This window comes from Salmo trutta, chromosome 40 (assembly GCF_901001165.1).
Source record: "Salmo trutta chromosome 40, fSalTru1.1, whole genome shotgun sequence".
NCBI classification, from domain to species: Eukaryota; Metazoa; Chordata; class Actinopteri; order Salmoniformes; family Salmonidae; genus Salmo; species Salmo trutta.
In genome coordinates, this window is record NC_042996.1 from 7,283,704 (window position 1) to 7,304,461 (window position 20,758).

General features: G+C 45.7%; 1 protein-coding gene across 3 annotated transcripts in view; it reads right to left on the reverse strand.

Annotated features, from left to right (window-relative positions):
* The window catches only part of LOC115180478 (ankyrin repeat and sterile alpha motif domain-containing protein 1B), a 205,502-nt gene that overhangs the window by 64,417 nt on the left and 120,327 nt on the right, over window positions 1–20,758 (reverse strand). For all 3 annotated transcript variants that reach the window (XM_029742607.1, XM_029742606.1, XM_029742609.1), the window contains 2 exons: window positions 7,958–8,056; window positions 5,545–5,697 (listed from right to left, as the gene is read on the reverse strand). In XM_029742607.1, the coding sequence (XP_029598467.1) occupies window positions 5,545–5,697; window positions 7,958–8,056 (252 nt within the window). The remainder of the gene's footprint in view (window positions 1–5,544; window positions 5,698–7,957; window positions 8,057–20,758) is intronic.

A 20,758-nucleotide genomic window follows, 5' to 3' on the forward strand; every position in this document is an offset into this window, starting at 1 on the left:
TTGTGTGTGTGTGTGTGTGTGTGTGTGTGTGTGTGTGTGTGTGTGTGTGTGTGTGTGTGTGTGTGTAGAAGAGGAAGGATTAAGAGGTGTTTCTGGAGGAACATTATTCTCATCCCACAACAGCAGGCCTGTATATGTACACACACAGACACCTAGTTCTGTTTGAAACCTTTCCATAATGGCCCTCCGCCTCTCCATTGTCTCCCCGGTCGCCACAGAATCTGTGGCCCATTGCGATTATAAAGTAAAGTGATTTACTGGGAAAGCAATCGAGAAACAATTCTCCCCATCACTCTCCCTGTGTTATTTACCATCTCCCTCTCTATATATACTCTCTCTCCTCTCTCTCCTCTCTCTCTCTCTCTCCTCTCTCTCTCTCTCTCTCTCTCTCTCTCTCTCTCTCTCTCTCTTCTCTCTCTCTCTCTATCTCCTCTCTCTCTCTCTCCTTCTCTCTCCTCTCTCTCTCTCTCCTCTCTCTCTCTCCTCTCTCTCTCTCTCTCTCTCTCTCTTCTCTCTCTCTCTCTCTCCTCTCTCTCTCTCTCTCTCTCTCTCTCTCTCTCTCTCTCTCTCTCTCTCTCTCTCTCTCTATATATACACACACACATACTCTCAGAAGTTTTGTGACATTTCTAATGTCACATTATGGCTATGTACAGTGTTGTAACAATGTGCAAATAGTTAAAGTACAAAAGGGAAAATAAATAAACATAAATATGGGTTGTATTTACAACGGTGTTTGTTCTTGACTGGTTGCCCTTTTCTTGTGGCAACAGGACACAAATGTTGCTGCTGTGATGGTACACTGTGGTATTTCACCAAATAGATATGGGAGTTTATCAAAATTGGGTTTGTTTTCAAATTCTTTGTGGGTCTGTGTAATCTGAGGGAAATATGGGTCTCTAATATGGTCATACATTTGGCAGGAGGTTAGGATGTGCAGCACAGTTTCCACCTCATTTTGTGGGCAGTGTGCACATAGCCTGTCTTCTCTTGAGAGCCAGGTCTGCCAACGGCGGCCTTTCTCAATAGCAAGGCTATGCTCACTGAGACTGTACATAGTCAAAGATTTCCTTCATTTTGGGTCAGTCACAGTGGTCAGGTATTCTGTCACTGTGTACTCTCTGTGTAGGGCCAAATAGCATTCTAGTTTGCTCAGTTCTTTGTTTAATTCTTTCCAATGTGTCAAGTATTTCTCTTTTTGTTTGATCATTTAGTTGGGTGTAATTGTGCTCTCTCTCTCTCTCCAGTAGCCAGTGTGAAGAGCATTGACCTCTACATCACCCCAGAGACAGAGTCCAGCTGCACTCCTCCTATACTCATTATAGGGCTTCTCTCTGTCACCAAACACACACACGTCGTTCCCTTTCCTGTCCCCAGTGTCAGTGTGACGCAGTGGAAGCCCCCTAACCCAAATGTAATGGTACTGTCATTTGTATACAGTAATCAGGAGTGGGAAGCCGGAGTCATGCTCTCAATGATTGGTAGTGAGGAACCACACACACACACTGGAGTCACACGCTCAAGTGCTAATGAAGCAATGTGTTTTAATTAATAATAGTGTGAACGGGAGTCCCACATCTGACAGAGATGAACTATTGCACTGAAATTAACTCACAAATGCACACACACACACAAATGCAGGGGAGTGTACATACACACACACACACACACACACACACACACACACACACACACACACACACACACACACACACACACACACACACACACACACAGAGAGTTTTGTGCAGAAGTGAATATCTTCGCCGGTCTCTTCTCTACCCTCCTGTGGCTCTAACTCAAACTACATCCTCCTCTCAATCCTCTACAGCCACTTCCTCTCCCCATCCCTCTCCTCCATCTGAACAGTATACTAACATCCACCTTCTGTAATACGTTTCACCTCCCCATTTGTTTTCAGATCAGAGAGGAGAGAGGAAAGGAGACGACCTCAGACTACTGAGATGCATTGCACCCCCAGAAGAAAGAGAGTAGACAAGGAAAGCAGGCCACTGAGACCCTGCACAGCGGTGTTCCACATCGCCCTGGACAAACAGTGTTCCACATCGCCCTGGACAAACAGTGTTCCACATCGCCCTGGACAAACAGTGTTCCACATCGCCCTGGACAAACAGTGTTCCACATCGCCCTGGACAAACAGTGTTCCACATCGCCCTGGACAAACAGTGTTAAACATCGCCCTGGACAAACAGTGTTCCACATCGCCCTGGACAAACAGTGTTAAACATCGCCCTGGACAAACAGTGTTCCACATCGCCCTGGACAAACAGTGTGGGTGGTTTCCCCGGTGTTGTGAGACATTGCCTCCCAAGTGCTTATATAACCCCTCTCTCTCTCTACCTCTCCACCTCTCCCTACCTCTCCACCTCTCCCTACCTCTCCCTACCTCTCCACCTCTCCCTACCTCTCCCTACCTCTCCACACCTCTCTCCACCTCTCCCTACCTCTCCATTCCTCTCCCTACCTCTCCACCTCTCCCTACCTCTCCCTACCTCTCCCTACCTCTCCACCTCTCCACCTCTCCACCTCTCCCTACCTCTCCACCTCTCCACCTCTCCCTACCTCTCCACCTCTCCCAACCTCTCCACCTCCACCAGTGGATCTGTCATCCCTTCATACCGCACTGGAGGAGAGAAAATACACCCTCCTCCTCTCTTCTCACAGAAACCAGCAGGCACTCGATTTAATCAACTCTGACCACTAAATACAGGAGGTGTGTGTGTGTGTGTGTTAGCGCACAGTACATGTGTGTGTCTGACAATTGACATTGATTCCCAGAAAGCTCTTACATATAGTAGCATATCTCTGAAGAGATGAACTAGGCTGCTATTACAGTTCAGCAGAGTACAATAAGTATTGGAAGAAAATGGCTCAAACATTTCTCCAACCAACCCACCAACCCTGTAACCAACCCACCAACCCTGTAACCAACCCACCAACCCTGTAACCAACCCACCAACCCTGCAACCAACCCCCCTGTAACCAACCCACCAACCCTGTAACCAACCCACCAACCCTGTAACCCACCCACCAACCCTGTAACCCACCCACCAACCCTGTAACCAACCCTGTAACCAACCCACCAACCCTGTAACCAACCCACCAACCCTGTAACCAACCCACCAACCCACCAACCCACCAACCCTGTAACCAACCCTGTAACCCACCCACCAACCCTGTAACCCACCCACCAACCCTGTAACCAACCCACCAACCCTGTAACCAACCCTGTAACCAACCCACCAACCCTGTAACCAACCCTGTAACCAACCCACCAACCCTGTAACCAACCCACCAACCCTGTAACCAACCCACCAACCCTGTAACCCACCCACCAACCCTGTAACCAACCCTGTAACCAACCCTGTAACCCACCCTGTAACCAACCCTGTAACCCACCCTGTAACCAACCCTGTAACCCACCCACCAACCCTGTAACCCACCCAACCCTAACCAACCCTGTAACCAACCCTGTAACCAACCCTGTAACCAACCCTGTAACCAACCACCAACCCTGTAACCCACCCACCAACCCTATAACCAACCCTGTAACCAACCCTGTAACCAACCCACCAACCCTGTAACCAACCCTGTAACCAGCCAACCAACTCTGTAACCCACCCGCCAACCCTGTAACCAACCCACCAACCCTGTAACCAACCCGCCAACCAACCAACCAGCCAACCCACCAACCAACCAACCCACCAACCCTGTAACCAACCCACCAACCCTGTAACCAACCCTGTAACCAACCCTGTAACCAACCCTGTAACCCACCCACCAACCCTGTAACCAACCCTGTAACCAACCCTGTAACCAACCCTGTAACCAACCCACCAACCCTGTAACCAACCCACCAACCCTGTAACCAACCCACCAACCCACCAACCAACCCACCAACCCTGTAACCAACCCACCAACCCACCAACCAACCACCAACCCTGTAACCAACCCTGTAACCACCCACCAACCCTGTACCCACCACCAACCTGTAACCCACCCACCAACCCTGTAACCCACCCACCAACCCTGTAACCAACCCACCAACCCTGTAACCAACCCTGTAACCAACCCACCAACCCTGTAACCAACCCTGTAACCAACCCACCAACCCTGTAACCAACCCACCAACCCTGTAACCAACCCACCAACCCTGTAACCCACCCACCAACCCTGTAACCAACCCTGTAACCAACCCTGTAACCCACCCTGTAACCAACCCTGTAACCCACCCTGTAACCAACCCTGTAACCCACCCACCAACCCTGTAACCCACCCACCAACCCTGTAACCAACCCTGTAACCAACCCTGTAACCAACCCTGTAACCAACCCACCAACCCTGTAACCCACCCACCAACCCTATAACCAACCCTGTAACCAACCCTGTAACCAACCCACCAACCCTGTAACCAACCCTGTAACCAGCCAACCAACTCTGTAACCCACCCGCCAACCCTGTAACCAACCCACCAACCCTGTAACCAACCCGCCAACCAACCAGCCAACCCACCAACCAGCCAACCCACCAACCCTGTAACCAACCCACCAACCCTGTAACCAACCCTGTAACCAACCCTGTAACCAACCCTGTAACCAACCCACCAACCCTGTAACCCACCCACCAACCCTGTAACCAACCCTGTAACCAACCCTGTAACCAACCCTGTAACCAACCCACCAACCCTGTAACCAACCCACCAACCCTGTAACCAACCCTATAACCAACCCACCAACCCTGTAACCAACCCTGCAACCCACCAACCAACCAACCCTGCAATCCACCAACCAACCAACCAACCCTGCAATCCACCAACCAACCACTCACTCACTGAAGGGTTTCCCCAACCAACCCTGCAATCCACCAAACAACCACTCACTCACTGAAGGGTTTCCCCAACCAACCAACCCTGCAATCCACCAACCAACCACTCACTCACTGAAGGGTTTCCCCAACCAACCAACCCTGCAATCCACCAAACAACCACTCACTCACTGAAGGGTTTCCCCAACCAACCCTGCAATACACCAACCAACCACTCACTCACTGAAGGGTTTCCCCAACCAACCCTGCAATCCACCAAACAACCACTCACTCACTGAAGGGTTTCCCCAACCAACCAACTCTGCAATCCACCAACCAACCACTCACTCACTGAAGGGTTTCCCCAACCAACCAACCCTGCAATCCACCAACCAACCACTCACTCACTGAAGGGTTTCCCCAACCAACCAACCCTGCAATCCAACAACCAAGCGGTGTGTTCCAACGATCCAAAGACAACACAATCTGTCAGGGGGACCATGTGACCACCACCTGTGCTCCCCGTGTCATCTTCTATCTGTTCTGTAGACTAAAGATAGATCCTATTAAACTAGAAAATGAACATTTACTGACAGAAATGTGTGTGCTTGCTTCTACTGTCTTCTTCAGTCAGTATTTCTATAGTAGTGTATGGGGAATAACAGCAGTGTGCTTTCAGCAAGCACATTAAAATAGAGCAATAACCAGTAATAGACTCACATTGATGAGTTCTATCTCCCAGATCTTCCTGACCAGTTCCATGGAGGTGTATCCGTTGATGAGGAAGGACTTAGTGTAGTCTCCCAGCTCCAGAGACTCCAGCCACTCAGCCACTGACGTGGGGTTGTTACCGTCATAGCCGATTGGACGCACCTGGAGGGGGAAGGAGGAGGGGACAGACTGTCACTAGATGATATGAAGAGCAATGATACAGGACACTCAAACTAGGGAGGGGGGCAGAGAGAGAGAGGCAGGGAGGGAGGAAAGGAGGGAGGGGGGCAGAGAGGGATACAGGGAGGGAGGGAAGGAGGAAGGGGGGCAGAGAGGGAGGCAGGGAGGGAGGAAAGGAAGGAGGCAGGGAGGGAGGAAAGGAAGGAGGCAGGGAGGGAGGAAAGGAAGGAGGCAGGGAGGCAGGAAGGAGGGAGGGGGCAGAGAGGGAGACAGGGAGGGGGGCAGAGAGGGAGACAGGGAGGGAGGGAAGGAGGAAGGGGGGCAGAGAGGGAGGCAGGGAGGGAGGAAAGGAAGGAGGCAGGGAGGGAGGAAAGGAAGGAGGCAGGGAGGGAGGAAAGGAAGGAGGCAGGGAGGCAGGAAGGAGGGAGGGGGCAGAGAGGGAGACAGGGAGGGGGGCAGAGAGGGAGACAGGGAGGGGGGCAGAGAGGGAGACAGGGAGTGAGGAAAGGAAGGAGGCAGGGAGGGAGGAAAGGAAGGAGGCAGGGAGGGAGGAAAGGAAGGAGGCAGGGAGGCAGGAAGGAGGGAGGGGGCAGAGAGGGAGACAGGGAGGGGGGCAGAGAGGGAGACAGGGAGGGGGGCAGAGAGGGAGACAGGGAGTGAGGAAAGGAAGGAGGCAGGGAGGGAGGAAGGAAGGAGGCAGGGAGGGAGGAAAGGAAGGAGGCAGGGAGGCAGGAAGGAGGGAGGGGGCAGAGAGGGAGACAGGGAGGGGGGCAGAGAGGGAGACAGGGAGGGGGGTAGAGAGGGAGACAGGGAGTGAGGAAAGGAGGGAGACAGGGAGTGAGGAAAGAAGGGAGCAGAGAGGGAAGGAGGGAGCAGAGAGGGAAGGAGACCTTCAATAAATGACAGATATATAGATGACATAATAACTAGAGTACACCATCAAAGGCTCAAACTGGACGAAGACAGATGGAGTGAGGGAGGGCAAGGATAGCCTGTGCTGCATGTAAAATGATGACTTAAATACAGAAATTGAATATAAGATTCTGAATTCCATATCAACCCTTAGCACCCAAGGACATGATAAGCATTATAGAGAAAATCCCACCTGAGGTGCTGACTTGTTACACCCTCGACAACTACTGTGATTATTATTATTTGACCATGCTGGTCATTTATGAACATTTCAACATCTTGGCCATGTTCTGTTATAATCTCCACCCGGCACAGCCAGAAGAGGACTGGCCACCCCTCATAGCCTGGTTCCTCTCTAGGTTTCTTCCTAGGTTTTGGCCTTTCTAGGGAGTTTTTCCTAGCCACCGTGCTTCTACACCTGCATTACTTGCTGTTTGGGGTTTTAGGCTGGGTTTCTGTACAGCACTTTGAGACATCAGCTGATGTAAGAAGGGCTATATAAATACATTTGATTTGATCTAGCCATTCAGAGGGAGAGGAAGGGCTAGTTCCATACTGCTTACAGAATAGCTATCTAAATCCTTCAGATCAACAAGGGGTGTAGGGCCTAAAGGTTTATTTAGGATTAGGCAAATGCATCTTATTCTTCCCTATATTTACTTGGTATGGTGTGTTGGCCTATGTGACGTGAGAATATATTTCACAGTAAGTGCGTCTCAGCGCTTTCTTTTGCAATACGACTTCAGAGGAGACGAGCATTATGCTTTATCTCATAGAAGAGGATATATCTGAAGTAATAAGGACTCGGGATCCAACTTTGAAGAAGAGTTGGGACTTTGGAGTGAGCACATCGTGTGACATTTTCCTAAAATGTGCATCTTTCTTTCCACAAGGTGAGGGAGAAGAGAGAGAGTATTTCTCTGTCGTTTGAAAACTTTGCAGGGATGAGAGAAGGAAAGTGCTGACTGAGATTAAATTTAAGAAGATTGGTTACCCAGAGATCCTTCCTCGCTCATTTAATTGACATCTCTCACTTAGTTGGCTATATTGGTTGTGTGTATGACTGCACAAGGAACGATTCAACCATTTTGAATGTTATATCGTTTTTAGAGCGATGTTCTATTGGCGAATAACTCAGATACACATGAAAACATGAAATGACCCCAGGATTAGATAGAACGTCGCTCAGAGATGCACAAATACAATATACAATATTTCATTAATACTGGTGAAGATCTCATCTTCTGATGTTATCCCCCTCCACAGAATCCTAATGATGCTAGATTCATTTTTACTGCAGTACACGCAAACACACGCACACAGTACTGACCCTGGGCAGCAGGCGTATGGCCTGTAGCAGCCTCTGTCTGTGGGCTGAGTTGAGGATCCCGATCTCCAGCAGGTCCTGGTCCTCCACCACGTTACTGCCCTGCATGGGGAACATACACATGACATCATCAGTCCATTGATCAGTGACACCATCATGCAGAGACCTCTGTTCACTACTCCACCCATCCCAATGCCTTGTTGTGAGGGGTATCTTGCATAAATGGCTACCAATAATCTAACTAGTTTCTTAGTTATTTACAAATAAGTATTTACACTGTAGTTTACGTAATGCACCCCCTACCCCGCACGCACGCAACCTATATTTATTTTGCCTTTTGTACTTTAACTATTTGCACATTATTACAACACTGTATATAAACATAATGACATTTGTTTTTCACTTTTATTTATTTGTCTGTCTATTTATTTATTTATTTATTTATTTATTTAGACAGACAGACAGACAGACAGACAGACAGACAGAAAGGAGTGAATAAAGGAGAGAGGGAGCGATAGACAGAGAGAAATACAGAAAGAGAGCGTTTGAGAGAGCGAGAGAATCAGAGTCAGAGGAAGAAAGAGAGAAAGAGAGACCGAGAGAGAGGGAGACAGAGCGAGAGGGGAAGAGAAAGAGAGGGGGAGAGACAGAGAGAGAGACAGAAGGAACAGCACGTCAGAAATCAGCTCAATGTAATTGAAGAATCCATAGAATCTAACCACTTCTGGGAAAATTGGAAAACTCTAAACAAACAACAACACGAAGAGTTATCTATCTAAAATGGAGATGTATGGATAAAATACTTCTCCAATCTTTTTACCTCTATAACAAAGAACAAACAGCAAAAACATACACATGACTAAATACAAATCTTAGAATCAACTATTAAAGACTACCAGAACCCCACTGGATTCTCCAATTACATTGAATGAACTACAGGACAAAATACAAACCCTCCAACCCAAAAAGGCCTGTGGGGGGGATGGTATCCTAAATAATAAAAAAATATAGACCACAAATTCCAAGTGGCTATACTTAATAAACTCTTTAACATCATCCTCAGCTCTGGCATCTTCCTCAATATTTGGAACGAAGGACTGATCACCCCAATCCACAAAAGTGGAGACAAATTTGACTGTAATAATTACAGTGGGATAAGTGTCAACAGCAACCTTGGGAAAATACTCTGCATTATCCTTAACAGCAGACTCGTAAATTTCCTCAGCAAAAACAATGTACTGAGCAAATGTCAATTTTTTTTTTTTTTTTACCAAATTACTGTACGACAGACCACGTATTCACCCTGCACACCATAATTGACAAACAAACAATCCAAAACAAAGGCAAAGTTTTGTCATGCTTTGTTGATTTCCAAAAAGCTTTCGACTCAATTTGGCATGAGGGCCTGAAATACAAATTGATGGAAATTGGAGTTGGGGGAAAAACACACGACATTATAAAATCCATGTACACAAATAACAAGTGTGCGGTTAAAAATGGCAAAAAACACACACATTTCTATAAACAGGGCCGGGGGGTGAGACAAATAAAATAAAATTGTATTTGTCTAATGCGCCGAATACAACAAGTGTAGACCCTACAGTGAAATGCTTACTTACAAGCCCTTAACCAACAATGCAGTTTTAAGAAAAAAAAGGGGAAAAAAGAACTAAAAGTAACAAATAATTAAAGAGCAGCAGTAAAATAACAATAGCGAGGCTATATACAGGGGGCACCGGTACAGAGTCAATGTGCGGGGGCACTGGTTAGTCGAGGTAATATGTATATGTAGGTGACTCTGGATAGATAATAACAGAGAGTAGCAGCCGCGTAAAAGGGGGGGGGGCAATGCAAATAGTCTGGGTAGCCATTTGATTAGATGTTCAGGAGTCTAATGGCTTGGGGGTAGAAGCTGTTTAGAAGCCTCTTGGACCTAGACTGGCGTTCCGGTATCACTTGCCGTGCGGTAGCAGAGAAAACAGTCTATGACTAGGGTGGCTGGAGTCTTTGACAATTTTTAGGACCTTCCTCTGAAACCGCCTGGTATAGAGGTCGTGGATGGCAGGAAGCTTGGCCCCAGTGATGTACTGGGCCGTACGCACTATCCTCTGTAGTGCCTTGCGGTCGGAGGCCGAGTAGTTGCCATACCAGGCAGTGATGCAACCGTCAGGATGCTCTCGATGGTGCAGCTGTAGAACCTGAGGACCCATGCCAAATCTTTTCAGTCTCCTGAGGGGGAATAGGTTTTGTCGTGCCCTCTTTACGACTGTCTTGGTGTGCTTGGACCATGTTAGTTTGTGACATGGAGACCAAGGAACTTGAAGCTCTCAACCTGCTCCACTACAGCCCTGTTGATGACAATGGGGGCGTGCTCGGTCTTCCTTTTCCTGTAGTCCACAATCATCTCTTTTGTCTTGATCACGTTAAGGGAGAGGTTGTTGTCCTGGCACCACACGGCCAGGTCTCTGATGTCCTCCTTAAAGGCTGTCTCGTTGTTGTCGGTGATCAGGCCTACTACTGTTGTGTCATCGGCAAACTTAATGATGGTGTTGGAGTTGTGTTTGGCAGTGCAGTCATGAGTGAACATGGAGTACAGGAGGGGACTGAGCACGCACCCCTGAAGGGCCTCCATGTTGTGGATCAGCGTGGGTGCGGCCCGTCAGGAAGTCCAGGATCCAGTTGCAGAGGGAGGTGTTTAGGGACCCTGGGACTATGGTGGTCTGCTTGAAACATGTTGGTACTACAGATTACAGAAAATGTCAGTGAAGACACTTGCCAGTTGGTCAGCGCATGCTCGGAGTACACGTCCTGGTAATCCGTCTGGCCCTGCGGCCTTGTGAATGTTGACCTGTTTAAAGATCTTCCTCACATTGGCTGCGGAGAGCGTGATCACACAGTCATCCGGAACAGCTGATGCTCTCATGCATGTTTCAGTGTTACTTGCCTCGAAGCGAGCATAGAAGTAATTTAGCTTGTCTGGTAGGCTCGTGTCACTGGGCAGCTCTCGGCGGTGCTTCCCTTTGTAATCCGTGATAGTTTGCAAGCCCTGCCACATCCGACGAGTGTCAGAGCTGGTGTAGTACGATTCGATCTTAGTCCTGTATTGATGCTTCGTCGGAAGGCATAGCGGGGTTTCTTATAAGCTTCCGGGTTCGAGTCCCGCTCCTTGAAAGCGGCAGCTCTACCCTTTAGCTCAGTGCGGATGTTGCCTGTAGTCCATGGGTTCTGGTTGGGGTATTTATGTACAGTCACTGTTGGGACGATGTCGTCGATGCACTTATTGATGAAGCCATTGACTGATGTGGTGTACTCCTCAATGCCATCGGAAGAATCCCGGAACATATTCCAGTCTGTGCTAGCAAAACAGTCTTGTAGCTTAGCATCTGCTTCATCTGACCACTTTTTTATTGACCGAGTCACTGGTGCTTCCTGCTTTAAGTTTAGCTTGTAAGCAGGAATCAGGAGCATATAATTATGGTCAGATTTGCCAAATGGAGGGAGAGGGAGAGCTTTGTACGCGTCTCTGTCTGTGGAGTAAAGATGGTCTACAGTTTTTTCCCTCTGGTTGCACATTTAACAAGCTGGTAGAAATGAGGCAAAACGGATTTAAGTTTCCCTGCATTAAAGTCCCCGGCCACTAGGAGTGCCGCCTCTGGATGAGCGTTTTCCTGTTTGCTTATGGCTGTATACAGCTCATTGAGTGCGGTCTTAGTGCCAGCATCAGTTTGTGGTGATAAATAGACAGCTACAAAGAATATAGATGAAAACTCTCTAGGTAGATAGTGTGGTCTACAGCTTATCATGAGATACTCAGGCGAGATACTCAGGCGAGCAAAACATTAAGACTTCCTTAGATATCGTGCACCAGCTGTTGTTTACAAATATACATAGACCTTCACCCCTTGTCTTATCAGAGGCTGCTGTTGTATCCTGCCGATACAGTGTATAACCCACCAGCTGTATGTTATTCATGTCGTCGTTCAGCCACGACTCTGTGAAAAATAAGATATTACAGTTTTGAATGTCCTGTTGGTAGGAAATATGTGCTTGTAGTTCGTCCACTTAATTCTCCAGCGATTGTACGTTGGCCAATAGTACCGATGGCAAATGCAGATTAGCCACTCGTCGCTGGATCCTCACAAGGCACCCCGATCTCCTCCCGCGATACCTACATCCCAATGACAGGGATGAGTGCCTGTCCGGGTGTCTGGAGTAAATACCTCTCGTCCGACTCATTTAAGAAAAATTATTCACCCAGTTCAAGGTGAGTAATCGCTGTTCTGATGTCCAGAAGCTCTTTTCGGTCATAAGAGACGGTAGCAGCAACATTATGTATAAAATAAGTCATAAGCAATTAAAAAAACAAACAAAACAACACGGTTGGTTAAGAGCCCATAAAATGCCAGCCATCCGGCGCTCTCTTCAAAAAGGGATGCAGCTTAAGCCCCACCTCTTCATAATATATATCAACGAATTGGCGAGGGCACTAGAACAGTCTTGTGCCCATGCAATAATGCATGCAGAACAGAATTAGGCCGATACCCGCTAATGATCAAAATCCAGAAAATAGACGTCAAATTCTACAACCACCTAAAAGGAAGCAATTCCCAAACCATCCATAACAAAGCCATCACCTACAGATAAATAAACCTAAGCAAGCTGGTCCTGGGGCTCTGTTCACAAACACAATCAGACCCCACAGAGCCCCAGGACAACAACACAATTAGACCCAACCAAATCATGAGAAAACTAAAAGATAATTACTTGACACATTGGAAAACATTTACCAAAAAACAGAGAAAACTAGAATGCTATTTGGTCCTAAACAGAGTACACAGTGGCAGAATACCTGACCACTGTAACTGACTCAAAATTAAGGAAATCTTTGACTATGTACAGACACAGTGAGGATAGCCTTGCTTTTGGCAGACCTGGCTCTCAAGAGAAGACAGGCTATGTGCACACTGCTCACAAAATGAGGTGGAAACTGAGCTGCACTTCCTAACCTGCTGCCAAATGTATGACCATATTAGAGACACACATTTCCCTCAGATTACACAGACCCACAAAGATTTCGAAAACAAATCCAATTTTGATAAACTCCCATAACTATTGGGTGAAATACCAGTGTGAAATCACAGCAGCAACATTTATGACCTGTTGCCACAAGAAAAAGGAAACCAGTGAAAAACAAACACCATTGTAAATACAACCTATATTTATGTTTATTTATTTTCCCTTTTGTACTTTAACTATTTTCACATCATTACAACACTGTATATAGACATAATATGACAAATGTCATTATTCTTTTTTTAACTTTTGTAAGTGTAATGTTTACTGTCAATTTTGTATTGTTTATTTTACTTTTGTTTATAATCTATTTCACTTGCTTTGTCAATGTAAACATATGTTTCCCATGCCAATAAAGCCCCTTAAATTGAAATTGAAATTGACAGAGAGAGCGAGAGAGATAGAGAAAGACAGACATAGAGACAGACAGACATAGAGACAGACATAGAGACAGACATAGAGACAGACATAGAGACAGACATAGAGACAGACAGACAGACAGACAGACAGACAGACAGACAGACAGACAGACAGACAGACAGACAGACAGACAGACAGACAGACAGACATAGAGCCAGACATAGAGACAGACAGACAGACAGACAGACAGACAGACAGACAGACAGACAGACAGACAGACAGACAGACAGACAGACAGACAGACAGACATAGAGCCAGACATAGAGCCAGACATAGAGCCAGACATAGAGACAGACATAGAGACAGACAGACAGACAGACAGACAGACAGGCAGACAGACAGACAGACAGACAGACAGACAGACAGACAGACAGACAGACAGACAGACAGACAGACAGACAGACAGAGAGCCAGACATAGAGCCAGACATAGAGCCAGACATAGAGACAGACATAGAGACAGACAGACAGACAGACAGACAGACAGACAGACAGACAGACAGACAGACAGACAGACAGACAGACAGACAGACAGACAGACAGACAGACAGACAGACAGACAGACAGACAGACAGACAGAAATAGTGAATAGAGGAGAGAGGGACAGAGAAAGACAGAAAGAGAGAGCGAGAGAGAATCAGAGTCAGAAACATAGAGAGATAAACAGAGGCACCAGAGAGGTGAGGTTCTGGGGTTTGTCTCTCTCTCTCTCTCTCTCTGTGGAGCCCCAGCCTCAGGCTGTACTAAAGCCCAGACACAGATCACACCTGGTAGGGGGACTGAACTTGTCACAATTCCACATCTCATTCATCCCCTCTCTTAATCTCCCTCTCTCTTGGCCTGGCTAGACAATAACACAGATAGCTATTGATCTGAAGCACTGAAAACAGGGATGAAGGAGGAATGGAACGGCAGATTTCACAGCAATCTTTTTCATGTCATCCTCAACGTGAACCTCTAACCTGCTGCTCTCTATAGACCAAGAGCCATGGGCTTATGTTGTATTTATGTACTGTATGGGGCGGTACATTAGGGTAACGTGATGCTATTGTATTATATTAGAGAACGCAAGTTGCAATATCTTAGGGTATACAGTGGGGGAAAAAAGTATTTGATCCCCTGCTGATTTTGTACGTTTGCCCACTGACAAAGAAAGGATCAGTCTATAATTTTAATGGTAGGTTTATTTCAACAGTGAGAGACAGAATAACAACAAAAATATCCAGAAAAACGCATGTCAGAAATGTTATAAATTGATTTGCATTTTAATGAGGGAAATAAGTATTTGACCCCCTCTCAATCAGAAAGATTTCTGGCTCCCAGGTGTCTTTTATACAGGTAACGAGCTGAGATTAGGAGCACACTCTTAAAGGGGGTGCTCCTAACCGCAGCTTGTTACCTGTATAAAAGACACCTGTCCACAGAAGCAATCAATCAATCAGATTCCAAACTCTTCACCATGGCCAAGACCAAAGAGCTCTCCAAGGATGTCAGGGACAAGATTGTAGACCTACACAAGGCTGGAATGGGCTACAAGACCATCGCCAAGCAGCTTGGTGAGAAGGTGACAACATTTGGTGCGATTATTCGCAAATGGAAGAAACACAAAAGAACTGTCAATATCCCTCGGCCTGGGGCTCCATGCAAGATCTCACCTCGTGGAGTTGCAATGATCATGAGAACGGTGAGGAATCAGCCCAGAACTACACGGGAGGATCTTGTCAATGATCTCAAGGCAGCTGGGACCATAGTCACCAAGTAAACAATTGGTAACACACTACACCGTGAAGGACTGAAATCCTGCAGCGCCCGCAAGGTCCCCCTGCTCAAGAATACATATACATGCCCATCTGAAGTTTGCCAATGAACATCTGAATGACTCAGAGGACAACCGGTGAAAGTGTTGTGGTCAGATGAGACCAAAATGGAGCTCTTTGACATCAACTCAACTCGCTGTGTTTGGAGGAGGAGGAATGCTGCCTATGACCCCAAGAACACCATCTCCACTGTCAAACATGGAGGTGGAAACATTATGTTTTGGGGGTGTTTTTCTGCTAAGGGGACAGGACAACTTCACCGCATCAAAGGGACGATGGGCGAGGACATGTACCGTCAAATCTTGGGTGAGAACCTCCTTCCCTCAGCCAGGGCATTGAAAATGGGTCGTGGATGGGTATTCCAGCATGACAATGACCCAAAACACACGGCCAAGGCAACAAAGGAGTGGCTCAAGAAAAAGCACATTAAGGTCCTGGAGTGGCCTAGCCAGTCTCCAGACCTTAATCCCATAGAAAATCTGTGGAGGGAGCTGAAGGTTCGAGTTGCCAAACATCAGCCTCGAAACCTTAATGACTTGGAGAAGATCTGCAAAGAGGAGTGGGACAAAATCCCTCCTGAGATGTGTGCAAACCTGGTGGCCAACTACAAGAAACGTCTGACCTCTGTGATTGCCAACAAGGGTTTTGCCACCAAGTACTAAGTCATGTTTTGCACAGGGGTCAAATACTTATTTCCCTCATTAAAATGCAAATAATTTTATAACATTTTTGACATGCGTTTTTCTGGATTGTTTTGTTGTTATTCTGTCTCTCACTGTTCAAATAAACCTACTATTAAAATTATAGACTGATCATTTCTTTGTAAGTGGGCAAACGTACAAAATCAGCAGGGGATCAAATACTTTTTTCCCTCACTGTAAATACAGTAGTATTGAATTTACTAGCCAAAGTGTTTCACTACATGGGAATAGAGGGCCATTTGAAACACACACAGTCTCCTCCAGTGCCCTTGTTCGATAGACCACTCAGGCTGATTAAGAGAGCCCAGAACACCCAGCATCTGTTACAGTCACCGCCCTACACCGCCAGACCAGAGTAATGGCACCCAGAGCCGGGGCAGAGACGGATGGCTGGGACTTCAAAGACATGACTAATCGCTTGCCGCTCTGACAGGGGGAGATAGAGAGGCTGAGGGTGTTTGTCTTGTTCCGTCTGCCCTTCTTTTCTATTCATAGAATCTCTCTCCCTCTCTTTCCCTCCCTCTTTCTCTCACACACACACACTATGGCTGCATTATGACAGGCAGCCAAATTCTGATATTTTTGTCACTAATTGGTCTTTTGACCAATCACAGTCCATTTCAGAGCCCATCCGATTGTTCAAAAGACCAATTAGTGTAAGAAAATCTGAATTGGGCTGCCTGCGTACACGCACCCTATGTAATCACTTCCTTTGATCTCTGCTCTGGGGTTGCATGACATATTCAACTTTGACCCCTGAGCTAATGATGACATTAGTGGGGTAGGTAGAGGTTTCCCGTAACAACCCCTAACCAGGGATGATATTATTTTCACAGCTTCATGACAGTAAAGGTTAGGATCGGGATAGGTTCAACTTCTACCATGACCTACACCATCATTGGCTGCATCTCAATGGTTATAAATGGCTTTCTTTTCTCATATCGTTCCCTTCATGACCATTGATTGCAAAGGGCTTGACAAATTACAGCAATGTGTTGAAAACCTATCTGGTCCTATCTAGGAAATGAGACAAGGAAAGGAGAAGAGGAAAGGAAGCTGTTAGGCTAAGGGTATAGTAATGCCATGTATAGAATAAACAATAAACAGTACGGGGGAAAAAATGTATGAAATGAATAAGAGCGTCTGCTAAATGACTAAAAATGTAAAAATGTAAAATAACTTCCGGAAGAGAAAGTCTTTAAAGATGTTTGTTCAACATACATTATCTATAACATTCCATTTCTATACCCTCGCTAAACTGCACAATTCAATGCTGTGATACCTGTTCAACACCACACACTGCTGCTCATGCTCCCAGATTATTTTGATGTACCTGTTCAACACCACACACTGCTGCTCATGCTCCCAGATTATTTTCGATGTACTTGTTCAACACAGCATGAAATATTGCAATATCTCTGTGTGTTAATTTAATATAACAAATAATAATACACTTTACCCAAGTAAGTGCTTTTCATTAACAGCAAACATCTTGTCCACTTCACTGTGTCAATTCAATTGAACTGTTGATAGGTCTATTATCAAGACCATAGTAGTGCTTTCACACAATGCTACCCTTAAAAAGCAGAAATTAAAATTCATACAGCCCAGGGTTTACCTGCCACAGCCAAAGTGATAGAGGGAAGACATTTATATTCTGTGATGGTCCTGAAATCCATTATCGAGACCAACAGGCGCTCAATGACTAGCTAGTACAAATCACTCAATCTGTGTCTCATTCTCAGTTTGACTCTCTCTCTCTCTCTCTCTCTCTCTCTCTCTCTCTCTCTCTCTCTCTCTCCCTCTCTCCCTCCATGGGAAACATATGTTAACATTGCAAAAAGCAAGTGAAATAGATAATAAACAAAAGAGAAATAAACAACAGATGTACAGTGAACATTACACTCACAAAAGTTTCAGAGGAATAGAGACATTTCAAATGTCACATTATGGCTATTAACAGTGTTATAACGATGTGCAAATAGTTAAAGTACAAAAGGGAAAATAAATAAACATAAAAATTGGTTATATTTACAATGGTGTTTGTTCTTCACTGCTTGCCCTTTTCTTGTGGCAACAGGTCATAAATCCTGCTGCTGTGATGGAACACTGTGGTATTTCACCAAATAGATATGGGAGTTTATCAAATTGGATTTGTTTTTAAATTCTTTGTGGGTCTGTGTAATCTGAGGGAAATAGAGTGCATTCAGAAAGTATTCAGACCCCTTCACTTCATCTACATTTTGTTACGTTACAGCCTTGTTCTAAAATGGATTAAATTGTTTTCCCCCCCTCATCAATCTACACACAACACCCAATAATGACAAAGTGAAAACAGACATTTTGCAAATTTATAAAAAAGTAAAAATGTAAATATTACATTTACATAAGTATTCAGACCCATTACTCAGTACTTTGTGGAAGCACGATTACAGCCTCGAGTCTTCTTGGGTATGACAGCTTGGCACACCTATATTTAGGGAGATTCTCCCATTCTTCTCTGTAGATCCTCTCAAGCTCTGTCAGGTTGGATGGGGAGCGACGCTACACAGCTATTTTCAGGTCTCTCCAGAGATGTTCGATCAGGATCAAGTCCGGGCTCTGGCTGGGCCACTCAAGGACATTCAGAGACTTGTCCCCGAAGCCACTCCTGCGTCTCCCAGTCCCTGCTGCTGAACAACATCCCCACAGCATGCTGCTGCCACCAACCTGCTTCTCTGTAAGGATGGTGCCAGGTTTCCTCCAGACATGACGCTTGGCATTCAGGCCAAAGAGTTCAATCTTGGTTTCACTGCAATTTATTGCCCTGGCCACATCTGCAGTCCTCATCCCTCCTTGCAGCATGCCTAAGGCACATTCACGCAGATGAGCAGGGACCTTGGGCATCTTTCTTCAGAGTCAGTAGAAAGGCCTCTTTAGTGTCCTAAGTTTTCATAACTTTGACCTTAATTGCCTACCCTGTCTTTCAAAGATAAGCTGTTAGTGTCTTAACGACCGTTCCACAGGTGCATGTTCATTAATTGTTTATGGTTCATTGAACAAGCATGGGAAACAGTGTTTAAACCCTTCACAATGAAGATCTGTGAAGTTATTTGAATTTATACAAATTATCTTTGAAAGACAGGGTCCTGAAAAAGGGACGTTTCTTTTTTTGCTGAGTTTATTTCTGTTTTAAATATTTAATACAATTGCAAAAGAATTCTAAAAACCTGTTTTCACTGTCATTATGGGGTATTGTGTGTAGATTGATAAAGATTTTTTTTATTTAATCCATTTTAGAATAAGGCTGTAACGTAACAAAATGTGGAAAACGTCAAGGGGTCTGAATAATTTACGAATGCATTGTATGTGTCTCTAATATGGTCATACATTTGGCAGGAGGTTTGAAAGTGCAGCTTAGTTTCCACATAATTTGTCTTGTGCACATAGCCTGTCTTCTCTTGAGAGTCAGGTCTGCCTACGGTGGCCTTTCTCAATAGCATGGCTATGCTCACTGAGTCTGTACATAGTCAAAGCTTTCCTTAATTTTGGTTCAGTCACAGTTGTCAGGTATTCTGCCACTGTTACTCTCTGTTTAGGGCCAAATATTATTCTAGTTTGCTCTGTTTTTGGAAAATTATTTCCAATGTGTTAAGTAATTATCTTTTTGTTATCGCATGGTTTGGTTGGGTCTAAGTGTGTTGCTATCCTGGGGCTCTGTGGGGTCTGTTTGCTTGCTTTGGGGACTCTTCTCCAGGTTAATCTCTGTATAGGTGATGGCTTTGTAATGGAAAGTTTGGGAACCGCTTCCTTTTAGGTGGTTGTAGAATTTAACGGCTCTTTTCTGGATTTTGATAATTAGTGGGTATCGGCCTAATTCTGCTCTGCATGCATTATTTGGTGCTTTACGATGTACAAGGAGGATGTTTTTGCAGAGTGCATGCACTCTCTCTCTCTATCCTCTGATAAACAGAGTTGGGGGTTAGAGGTAGCATGGGGCAAAAGGCTTAATACAGAGGACTCCACAAGGAGAATGGGCTAATCTATTTACTACATACTAACTATTGCATACGCACCTACACACACACACCCACATACCTGCATTATCTAGTGGTGTGTCTATACCGGGAGAGAGATCTGTCTCCATTTAAGCCCCCTCATAATGACCCCTTAATGTAAATACAGAAGTCATCTTCACCCATCTCCATGACGACAGGCACCTCCCCCCTCGCCCTATCCGTACATCAATCAGATGTACTGGCTGGTTAAGGTGACAGACCACGCCCCCTCACAGGCCCTCTATTGTGGACAGAGAAAGATGCTGATTTCTCAAGGTAACAACAACAATCACCAAAGCTTGAGTAAAGTAGGGAGTGTGTGTGTGTTTGTGTGTATTGTTATGCGCATGAGTGTAATGTATGTGTGTGTGTGTGTACATGTCTCCGTTTGCCTGTTGATCCCAGTAGGCTTTACTGCAGTGGTAGTGAGCAGAGTTAGGGTCAAATTCATTTAGGCTCTAGTCAATTCCAGCACATGAACTTGACATGCAACTGTAATGGGAAAAGCGGCCTCTCCATAGCATAGCTGTTGTTCCCATTTCAGTTTGCTGTCAATTTCACCTCCTGAATAGAGTGGTGCTAAAAAATGTTTTTTTTTTCAAATGGCCACCATCAATTTCCAGTGTTTTCTTTCTAAGGCTAATGGAAACCAAATCAATGATTTATCTCCCCGTCGACCAACATCTCATGAATATGAAATGATGTGTACCGCGTCGAGGTTTCCTAGTTGAAGGAAGAAGCTCAAACCGTTTCCCTC